Here is a 10,975-nt window from a genome sequence, read left to right as displayed (position 1 = left end):
CGATTTCGCCCCCCCCCGAGGAACCTGCCGCGCTGGACGCGACGGGGTTGATGACGAACGATCTCCGCTGCTGCGATGGCTCGAAAACTATGCTAGAGGGGTCGCGAGGGGGCAGCGCGTCCCTTCCCACCCACTCTACCTCCCCGTTCCAGTCGCCACGCGGTCGTATGAGCGTCGCGTCTTCGCATGTGCGTCACCCTCGTCCTTGCGGCCCTCGCAGCTGCTGGGATCGTTGCACGATTCTGCATATTCGCGGAGCGGCGGGCCCTCAAAGACGGCCATCCCATCGCAGCGCGCCGCCAAAACGCTGCACAATGTCGATCATGAAGCACGGAGGACATTCGATCGATTTTACCCCGGGCGGCGGGTCGAGACACAGCCTGGGTCGACGTCGCCGGCGGCAGTGGTCGCAGCACGTTCATGGCCGGCATCGCGCGCACGACGGCGCTGTCGCTGCTGGCGCTCTTCGCTTTGGGCCTCTGGCTCACGCACCGGTCCCTGCGCGCGGCGACGGGCCGAGCGAGCCCCGGGGCGCGGCTGGCGGCCATCGAGGGCGACGTGCTCGCGCGGCTCGAGGCCCAGTCGAAGCGCGCCGACGAGGCGGAGAAGCTCGCCGAGGAGGCCATCGAGTTCTCGAAGACGCTGCGCCTCGAGCGCGACGAGGCCCTCCAGAGCCTCGCGGCGCTCGACGCCGCGCCGCCGGCGCCCGCCGTGTCGCGCAACGTCGAGGACTGGCTCGGCGGCAAGCCGCCGCCCGCGGCGCCCGCGCCGCCGCCGAGGGTCGTGCAGCTGCCGAAGCCCGCGGCGGCGGCGGCGACGCCCTACATGCCCGCGAAGGACGCGTCGCCGCTCCGCGTGTGCTACGAACACGAGGGCGAGCCCGGCGGCGAGACCTGCGTCGAGCCCGAGCTCCAGTACACGACGAAAACGAACGTGCGCTGGATCCCCGCGATCGCGTCGAAGCCCGGCTGGCGCTTCCACCACCTCATCGAAAACGGCTTCGCGCGGCACCCGGCCGTCGTCCCCGTCGCGAGCGACGAGGAGGCCGACTTCGTGCTCTACCTGCCCGTCTGCACGCCCACGCCGCCGCCCGTGGCCAACGGGCCGAACAAGCTCGTCGTGCTCGACGAGGGCGACGGCGCGGGCTTCTACCCGCGCGTCGGCGAGCACGACTACCTGATCTACCTCAAGCGGTCGTTCGTGACCAAGTCCGACGGCGTCTACACGGGCACGGGCCGGCGCTACAACCGCCACTACTACCCCATGGCCTACTCCGTCGCCGACTCCTACTTCCACGCGGAGCTCATGGGGAAAGTAGCGCGGACGATCGACGTGCTCTGCTCGAACCGGCCGACGTCCAAGCAGCCGACGCGGTCGCGCGTCGTGTCCTGGATCCACACCTACCTCGAGGCGCACCCGGACGTCCGGGGCATCGCGGGCGACGTCAACAGCGGCGGCCGCCGCGAGATCAACGACGGCTACTTTGGGGCCATGCGGAAGTCGAAGATCGTCGTGACCTGCAACCCGAGCCACTGGGAGGGCGACTTCCGGACGTTTGAAGCGCTGGCCTCCGGCGCTCTGATCTTCGTCGACGAGATGTACGTGCCCCACCCGCGGCCCTTCGTCGACGGCGAGCACGTCGTCGTCTACGACAACTCGGACGAAAAGGCGTTCGCGGAGAAGCTCGCCTACTACCTCGCGCGCCCGGACGAGGCGGCGAAGATCGCCGCCGCGGGGCTCAAGCACGCCCTGAAATACCACCGGGCCGTGAGCCGCATGGACTGGGTGCTCCGGAGCGCGCACGAGATCAAGTCGTACGCGGACGCGGACTCGCACCCCTACACGCACACGGCCCGGGCCATCAAGCACGACGTCAAGGCGACGACCCAGGTGCCGCCCGTCGTCGACATCGGCGCGCCCGAGTTCAAAAACGTCAAGTCCGTCGCCCCGCGGAAGAACGTCGGCCGCGCCGTCGCGCCGGGCAAGCTCTCCGAGGACCAGATCGCGGACCTCGTCAAGCAGAACAAGGTCCACCGCAAGCAGCTCGGCTTCCGGCGCATGCTGCGCCGGCGCCGGCGGCGGCGCTAATCTATTTTTCTCTAGTTGCCGCGGTGCTTGAAGCCAGCGTTGAACCGAGGCTGCCCTGATCACGATGGACCCGGACCGCGCCAATCGCTTCGTCGTGTCGTCGAAGCGCGGCGCGCTCATGCGCCAGGGCGCGTCGCTCGACGCGCCGCCGCGCGAGGGCTTCGACGTCGGCGCGGCGCCGGCGGGCGTCGCCGCGCCCGTCACCGAGGCCGCCACGATCCCGGCCGGCACGGTCGTCGCCGTCGGCGAGCTGCGCGCGCTGGCGAGCGGCAAGGTGCGCGCGCGCCTCGACGCGCCGGCGGCCTGCGCCGGCGCCTGGGTGTCGGCGAGCATGCTTAAGCTGCTGCCGGCGACGGAGGCCGCCGCGCGCTGGCTCCCTTCGGCCCCGCGGCCGCCGCTCGCGTCGACGACGCCGCGCGTCTTCTGCTTCGCGGCGAGCGGCACGGGCCCGGAGCTCTTCGACAAGCTCGCGGCCCGCTGCGGCGGCCGCCTCGAGCTCACATGCGCCCTCCTGCCGGGCCGCCACCCGCGGCACAAGGAGGACGTCGTCGGCGACTTGGGCGCGCTCGCGGCGGCGCTCGCGGACTACCTGCCGCTGGAGGAGTCCCTGGCGCCCTACGCGCTCCTCGGCGTGAGCATCGGCGCGCTCGTCGCCTGGGCGCTGGCCAAGGACAGCGTCCTGTGGCCGTGACGATTTTCGAGAGATTCGGGGCGGGAAACAATGAGAAATCGTCACCATCATGCTTGGTAGGCCAAGGAGCTCCAGCGGCGCGGCCGCCGCGCGCCCGCGGCGCTCGTCGTGTCGTCCGAGGAGTCGCCCGCGCACTTCGAGACCCACACGTGCTGGACCTTCACGGAGGCGACGAGCGACGCCGACGTGGCGGCGGAGCTGCGGCGCTCGGGCTTCTACGACGCCGTACCCGACGAGTTCTGGGACAGCCCGGGCTACCTCGCGTCGTTCGTCCCGCGGACGCGCAAGGAGCTGCAGCTCGAGATCGGCTGCGCGGCGACGCGCGCGTCCTACGGTGGTCCGCCTCTGGCCTGCCCCATATCCGCGTTCCTCGGCGGCAAGGACCGCATCACGCGCGCGTCCATGGAGTCCTGGCGCGACGAGACGGCCGGGACCTTCGCGTTGGCGGTCCATCCCGCCGGCGAGCACCTCATGGTCGCGCGCGACGCCGCGGTCCACGCGGAGATGCTGCGCGCGATCCTGGACAGCTGCGCGCCACAGGACGGGTAAAATTTCATCTAAGAAGGGCGCCTAGGCGGCGTCGAGGGCCGCGCGCATGGCGTCGAGGACCGCGTCGACGACGGCCGGGGACGACGCGAGGACCTCGTGCTGGCAGTCGAGGCGCGCGAAGTCGCCCGCGAAGGCCGTCGTGAAGACGCGCTCGACCTCGTTGACGTCGATGTGCTCGTCGACCTTGGAGCCCGGCTCGACCGGCCCCGGCGGCCGGTCCGGCGAGGACGCGTCGTAGCGCGGCGCGAAGCAGCGCGCGGGAATCGCCAGCTTCTCGAAGCCGGGTTTCGCGAGCGCTTTGTTGAGCCGCTTCTGGGCCTCGAGCATGGCGACGACGTAGCCGAGCCAGGTCGGCTTGCCCCGGCAGGGGTTCAGGTAGCGGTCGTAACACCGGCGCCGCTCGGCCATGACCTTGTCGAGCCACGAGGGGCCGTCCGCGACGACGGGGTCCGCGCCGAGCTCCGAGTCGCGCGCGAGGACGACGGACCGCGCGAGGGCCGCGTAGGTCGCCGGCGCGAGGAACCGCAAAAACCGGCAGGCGCCGAGCACGACGTCGTCGACGGGCCGCGGCACGGACACGGCGTTCATGCGAACGCACGGCGAACAGAACAGGAGACCGGCCACGTGCCGCTCCTTCAGCCCCGCGTCGCCGAGGGCCACGGCCCACTCCATGAGCGCCATGCCCCCCGTGCTCAGGCCGCAGAGGACAACGGAGGTGTACCCGAGGGACGCGGCGTACGCTACGCAATCGTCGATGTCCTCGCCGAGCTCGCGCAAGTCGGCCGCGTAGTTGAAGCGCTCGTCCTTGACCTTGGAATTCCGGAACGCGCGGCCGTAGCGCCGGAAGTCGCAGAAGACGGGCTCGAGGCCCCGGGCCAGCCACGCGTCGACGAGGTCGAAGTCGTCCGCGCAGCGCCCGAGGCCGGGCAGGCACACGACCGCGGCGTCGCGCGTCCGCGTCTCCCGCGCGACGACGGCGCCGCCGCGCGGCAGCGCCGCGGCGCCGCCGTAGCCCGTTTCCCGTCGCATGCGCGCGTCGACGTCGACGCGGCCGCCCGCCGCGTCGACGTTCGAGTTCCTGTCGTCGCCGGCGAGTGCGTGGCGCGCGAAGCGGTCGGCGAAGTCCAGGTCCCCGGGCGTCACGCCGACGGCCGCGCGCGCGGCGGCGAAGACCAGGCCCAGCACGAGCGCGAACGCGACGGCCGCCGCCGCGACGGACGACAGCTGGTCCGGCTGGATGATGGGCAGCATTGTGTCGAGACAATTACCACAAGCGCTTTTTGGTTTGCAGGGCGGGCGTCAGGGTGAGTGGCGTGGCGGCCGTGCTCGCGCTGCTGCTATGACCACGATATGTGCTCCTCACGAGCTTCGCGGCACCGCTTGTCGACTGGTTTGGGCGTCGGTGGCGGCGACGGCGCGAGCGGCGCGCAGTGCTTGGCTGAGCTCTCGATGGTGAAGCCGTGGATGCCGCGTGAGAGCACCTCCACATCAGCAGCCATCAAGCACCGAGCCCAGTCACAATGGCCGTCCTCCGCTCCGCCCTCCTCGCGCTCGCGGTCTGCGAGACGGCCAACGGCTTCGTCGCGCCGGCCGCCCGGGCCGCCTGCGCCGCGTCGCCGCGCGCGTCGCCCCTCGCGGCGCGGAGCCGGCTCCTCGACGAGCTGGCGACGCTCGACGGCGACCTCGTCGACGACGACGAGGACTTCGCGGCCCCCGAGGCGAGTAAGAGCGCGTCGGCGCTCGCGCCGGAGACGCTCTTCTTCGAGGGCCCGCCGTCCATCACGGAGCTCGTGCTGCCGGCGATCTCGATCATCACGATCATCGGCGTCGTCCCGTTCCTGGCCGCGGCCGCGCGGCAGGTCTGGGTCAAGTACAAGATCACGAGCCGGCGCATCTCCGTCCAGAGTGGCCTCGGGGGCAACGACTTCACGGAGATCATCTACTCCGACATCGTCGACCTCAAGTACGTCTACCGGGGCTCGAAGGAGGTCGGCGACATGGTCATCGAGCTCCGCGACGGCGCCAAGCTCGAGATGCGCCACGTGCCCAAGTTCCAGGACATCTACAAATACATCTACTCGCTCTGCTCCGAGGAGTGCCAGGCGACGGCCGCGTCCATGAAGTAGGCGGGCTCGGTTCGACACGCGGCGGCATGTTCGTAACCACGCCTCGGCTAGCCCCCGGGGACAAGGGACAGCGCATTGCCCCTTCAGGGAGACGGCCTTTTCATCGCGCGCGCGCAGCCAAGTGGGCAGCGCACTGTGCACATGTCGCGTTACGGCGCGGAACGGCCCCCGCTCTACACGCCGTCGAGCTCCGCGGCGATCTGGCGCTCGAGGTCGTCGTCGTCGTCGTCGCCGACCTCGACGTTCTCGATCTCCGCGAGGACGGCGGCGTCGAGGGCGTCGTCGTCGGCGACGAGCTCGCCCGAGCTGCCGAGCGCGTCGTCGGGCGCGCGCCGGGGCGACGCCGGGTCGTCGTCCTCGACGTGGACGAGGGACGAGAACTCGGACGCGGCCTCGCTCGCGTTGATGAGCACGGCGCTGTCCGTCGCCGACGACTCGGACGGGGCGCGGAACTTGGACGCGCGCGGCGGGGCGGCCCTCTCNAGGCGCGAGCGCGGGCGCCGTCGGCGGCGACGGCAGCGGCGCGGGCGGCGGCGGCGGCGGGGGTTGTTTGGGCGCCGGCGCCGGCGGCGGCGCGGGCTCCCGCTGGACGACGGGCGGCGCGAGCGCGTCCGCGGGCCGGCCGCCGGCGAGCGGCGGGTCGGCGCCGAGCGCCGCGCGGACCTCGGCGACGCGGTAAAAGTAGTTCGTGAAGAAGGTCTCCTCCTTGGCCTTGTGGGCGAGCTTCGTGTGCGCCTTCTTGAGGGCCGGGTCGAGCTCGAGCAGCTCGAGGATGAGCGCCGTGCGGCGCGCGAAGGGGAACGCGTAGGTCGCCTCCGCCGGCGGCGGCCGCGTGAACGTGGCCTCGTCGCGGCTCAGGCCCAGCACCAGTGTCTTGATGTCGCTCCCCTTTGCCGGGACGTCCCAGGGCAGCGCGTCGTTCTGGCCCGTGTACGCCCCGCCGGAGGCCTCGTCGCCGGAGCCGCCGTCGCCGTCCTGCTCGGCGATGAAGCGCGCGTGCTCCTCCTTGAGGCTCTCGATGTCCGCGGCGATGCGCTCCTGGGCCGACTCGACCGTGGCGGCCACGGTCTCCTTGAGGGACGAGAGCCGCTCCTTGGCGCTCTCCGTCTTGGCGTCCAGCTTCGCCTGGACGGAGAGCAGGGCCTCGCTCCAGAAGCCCGACATCGTCCGCTGCCGCTTGAGGCACGGGAAGCAGCGAATCTTGGAGGTCCGGGCGGCGCGGCAGGGGAACCGCGGGCGCACCGACGACGGAGGCTTCTGTTCGGCAGAGCTTGCGACGCGCGCGCCGCCGCTGAGCAAGAATCCAGCGAGGCCAAACTTTACCCTCACTTGCGCCTCGCCACTGCCACTAGACATCGGCCGATGGGCGCACCAGAACTCAGCGACTTCCGCACCGATTTGGTCGCTTCAAAGCCATGCTGTTCGTCACACACACCCTACGCGATGGTCCATCGACTTGGTTTGACGCGCGCCGCCGCGCGCACGCGAAAATCGGCTGGCACAGGCTGCGACGGCGGTCGATGGCGATGGTCCACGGGGTCACAGCGCGACCAGAGGCTACCTTGCCCGTCCCTTGGTCATCGCTGCTTGGTTTATGTGTGGACGGAACTGCGTGGACCGTTGGACGGACCCGGGAACCGGTTTTCGCACGCGCTCGCGACCTCGGCGCGCTGGCGCGAACGCTGTATCGAGACGCGCTTGTGTACGTCGAGAGAGGCTTCTCCGAGGCTGTACGAGCTACAGCGGCTGGCGCGCGGACCCCTACGACTCGGCCAAGGTGTCAGACACGTTACTGCGACGCCTTCATGGCCTCGACGGCATGGGCCCAAAAGCGCCGATATCGCCCTGGTGCCAGGCTCAGCATTCGCGCGCGCGTCGCGACGACTACGACCGCGCGTCGAGCTCCGAACGCGATGCCCGTCGAGTGCAGCGTCGTGGGCGCCCTGCGTTCGACTCCTCGCCCCCAAACCGGCCTTTTTCGAGCCCACCACGTCCAGAAATCGACCCATCGCCGCCGCGCTCCCAGCCATCGACTACCGAACACCCACGCCCCGCGCGAGCCCGGACGCGAGAGGGCTCCCTTGTGGCTACCTAACAGCGCCCTGGTGGCCCCATGGGGCGCCCTCCTCGCTGCCGAGGGCTGGGAGCGACTGGTGCTCAGATTTGACAAAATTAGCCCGGCGAAACAGCTCCGACGCTCTCCGAGCGCCTCAGAGAGCATGTGAGCTGATTTCGAGACCTTTTGCAGCCGCTATGGCATGGATTCCAGCCGTTCTTCTTCGTGTGCGCGCCCCGGACATGTTGCGACGACAACCACGCGCAAAGTCGGCGCTCGATGCGGTCGCGCGCGTCCGGAATCGGCTCAAAAGTGGTCGATTTGCGAGTTATAGCCCATGGATCCAAGGTTTTGCGCGAGTTCGGGAATGTCAGACGCCACAGAGGCGGCGAACGTGACCCATGGTAAGCCCATCGTCGCACTGCACAAGTGGTCCCGCGTCGCGGGCTCCGTCGGCGTTTTTACAGCGTTCGAGAGCGTGTCGGCGTTTCGCTCGGGAAGCCTCGAACGCGCAGCCGTGGACTCGAAAACAGCCCCGATGGTCGTCTGGCGGTCCGGTCAGCTCGGTCTATGTACTGAGCGTCCTAAAACGACCAAGGGACGGGCAAAGCTGCCTCGGGCGACTCGATGACCCCGAATCGACTCGAAATCATCAAATCCGAGCACCTGGCGCGGCCGCGGTGGCCGCGCGCGCGCGTCGCTCGGTAACAAATAAGCTTTGGCCGACCTCCTAGGACTGATGCGCCGCGGGGCCACCGAAAACCGCACCCGAATCGGTGTCGACGCCGCCGAGAACGAGCTGCGCAGGCCGCCGCCGATGTCGAGTGGCGGCCTCCAGCCAATCAGGGCGCAAGTGCCCTGCCCACGCGGTCAATCTTGACTTTGGGGAGGTGAGGCCCTCGGCTCGGAGAGCGGCCGCCGCAACAGCGCGTGCGCGGCGCCCCCGGGGAGTGGGGCCGCGCGCTCCCGCATGTGCCTCGGGACCGTGCGTGGCCAGACCACTGCGAAGACGCCGCGCGCGAAACGGTCCGGGCGTCGTCGAAAACGCAACGGCCTCGTCGGAGCGTTCTCTCGAGACGGCTGGCGCGTGTTGGACGTGTTCCGGACCTCGCTGGCCTGGTTTCTCCGGAGGAAGTGCGGAGAGGGTTGCTATGAAGAACATGTCTCGCGAAACCAGGCCAGATGTACCGTCGGACCACCCTACGGCCTCGGTTCCTCGATTCTCATCGATTGGCGGCGGTCTTTCCGAGCCAGTGTGCGGCGCCGCGACGCCCCTGGACGTCCAGAGCGGTTCCGATGCCCTCTCACGACCGATCACCGGGGCTCCGCTGGCCCGCGCGTCAGGTGAACGCGGCACTCGACAGCTACAGCTTGGGCGCCTCCTGCCAGCGCCTCGAAAACGACACCAACACGGTCTACAGCGACGACGCGCCCACGAACGCGGACTGGCGCTGTCGTTGCGTCGAGACATCTTGTCTCGACTCCAGAAGACGCTCGGCCATCGAAACGGTGCTCTGCGCGCCTGTTTTCCTGCCGCTGGTGCCTCGCCAGTACACCCTAGCCGTACTAAACCAGTACAAACGCGTCGTATACGGCCGTATATACTCGCTTCGGCGCCCCGCTCGACCGCCCGGGGCCCGCCCGGACTCACCGGGCCAGCGTGGACGTGCGTGGCACCCGCCGCCGTCGGGTGGACGCGCGTACGTGGCGCTCGCGCACGCCGGAAATCTCCAAAAACCGACATTTTCGGCCATAACTTGTGCCAATCGATGACCTAGCATGATCGGCTGCGGTTCCGGAGCCCCAGATAAACGTCCATCACGATGAGACAAGCAGGTGGTCCGCGGTCGAGGTGCCCAAAATCGTCGATTTTCCAGTGGCGTGGGCAGGGTAAAAACTGCCCCACAGTCGCCCTCGACCGCCAGCTCCACTGCGCCGCTGCCCTCGCCGCGCGCGCCGACGCGCCTGCGAACGTCGTGCTCGACGTCTCGACGCGCCGCGCCTCAAACCTCGATCGACTCGTCGCGCCGCGCCGACGCCCGCCAGCTGCGCCCCGTCGCCTGCCGACGCCTCGCAGCGACATGCTGCGCGCCGCCTTCGGCCGCCTCTCGGCGTCGGCGTCGGCCTTCGCCCCGCCCCTGCAGCAGCGCCTGACGTCGCTGCTCGGCGGCGTGCGCACGAAGTTCAGCGTCGACATCGACGGGCGGACGTCGCCCGACTTCGCGATGTCGCTGCTGAACCGCAAGCTCCAGCGCGCGGGCGTCATGCGCAAGCTGCGGAAGCGCGGCTTCCAGAAGCCCTCGAAGATCAAGTACGACGACCGCCTCAAGCGCGAGTACAAGTTCTCCTACCGCAAGGTGCAGAACGTGCTCACGTGGATCGAGATCGAGCGCGGTCTCAGCGCGGCGCGCAGGAAGGCGGCGCGCGCGGAGAAGGCCCAGCTGAAGGGCCTGCCGAAGGGCGACTAAACTCCCCTCTGGTAGAAAGCGACCGCCGCAGCTAGTCTAAGCGACGGAGCCAGAAAATGCCGGCGGCGCCGGCCGGACGCGTCTCGCGGGGTCAGTGGCGGCGCGGCGCGTGTTGCCGCGAAGGATCAAGATGCGCAGGTTCGCGGCGTGGGCTGCCAGGATGATGAGCGCCGCCGCCGCACGAGCACTGGGAGGGTCCCGAAGAAAAAAACTTCAACAATCGGTGCAAGATCCGGTGCGTTTTGCTCCGTGACGGCAGCCCGACGCGCTGTGAGCTCTCATTCTGCCGGCGCCTTCCCGCGGCTCGCGGCCCTGGGCCGCAGCCCCGGGTGACCCGCCGGCTCGGCCCCGCCGGCCGCGCCGATCGAGCCCTACCAACCGCGACCGCCGCGCCGGCGTGAAACCATGGCCCCGCGCCTCTGCGACTATTGCCGCCTGCAGCGCCTCAAGCCCAGCGAGATCTTCGAGGACAAGAAGAACGTGTGCATGTCCTGCGGCACGAAGCAGTGGAAGATCCCGGGCTACGCCGAGCAGCACGCGCTGCCGAAGCTCAACATCAAGCAGCACGGCAAGGTGCGGAGCTGGCACGCGAACGTGCCCCTGGCGCAGATCCGGTTGCGGAACCGCGCCAAGGCCTTCGGCCTCACCTTCGAGGACCCGCTCCGGGCGACGCGCGACGCCGAGGCCCAGGGCACCATCGCGCGCGACCTGCTGAAGAAGTGCGCCATCGACTGCGTCTACCACTACCCGGCGCCGTTTCGATTGGTGCTCTTCGACGCGGGGCCGCGGCCGGAAACGGGGACGGCGGCGCGGCCGGAGCCCGAGGGCGACGTGCCGGCGCGGCGCCTGGGGGACGTCGTCGCGACGATCCAGTACGACGTTCTCAAGCGCTACATCAACGCCGTCGCGGTCTCGGAGCGGTGGCGGCGCCGGGGCATCTCGCGGTTCCTCATCGACGCGGCCATGGCCCACATCAAGGACATGGCGCCCCACGGCG

The 10,975-nt window shown here is 69.9% G+C and overlaps 3 protein-coding genes across 3 annotated transcripts in view; 2 read left to right on the top strand and 1 right to left on the bottom strand.

The window, feature by feature from the left end:
• Positions 1-420: 420 nt before the first annotated feature.
• Positions 421-3,328, top strand: AURANDRAFT_70781 (hypothetical protein; the record flags this gene model as incomplete). Its single annotated transcript, XM_009035851.1, has 3 exons — positions 421-2,028; positions 2,138-2,764; positions 2,840-3,328. The coding sequence occupies 3 exons, from the start codon at positions 421-423 to the stop codon at positions 3,326-3,328; spliced, it is 2,724 nt and encodes a 907-aa protein (XP_009034099.1).
• Positions 3,329-5,076: 1,748 nt separating this feature from the next.
• Positions 5,077-5,403, top strand: AURANDRAFT_16832 (hypothetical protein; the record flags this gene model as incomplete). Its single annotated transcript, XM_009035852.1, has 1 exon — positions 5,077-5,403. A coding segment is annotated over one exon (327 nt), but the record flags the coding sequence as incomplete, so codon positions are not given.
• Positions 5,404-5,589: 186 nt separating this feature from the next.
• AURANDRAFT_70780 (hypothetical protein) overlaps positions 5,590-10,975 on the bottom strand; it is a gene marked incomplete at both ends in the record, with an annotated part of 10,124 nt that continues 4,738 nt past the window's right edge. The window contains 2 exon segments of the mRNA XM_009035351.1: positions 5,590-5,888; positions 5,908-6,654. Coding sequence (XP_009033599.1) covers positions 5,628-5,888; positions 5,908-6,654 — 1,008 coding nt within the window.

Source organism: Aureococcus anophagefferens, assembly GCF_000186865.1.
Source record: "Aureococcus anophagefferens unplaced genomic scaffold AURANscaffold_3, whole genome shotgun sequence".
NCBI lineage: Eukaryota > Pelagophyceae > Pelagomonadales > Pelagomonadaceae > Aureococcus > Aureococcus anophagefferens.
This window is presented reverse-complemented; position numbering and strand designations above follow the sequence as displayed.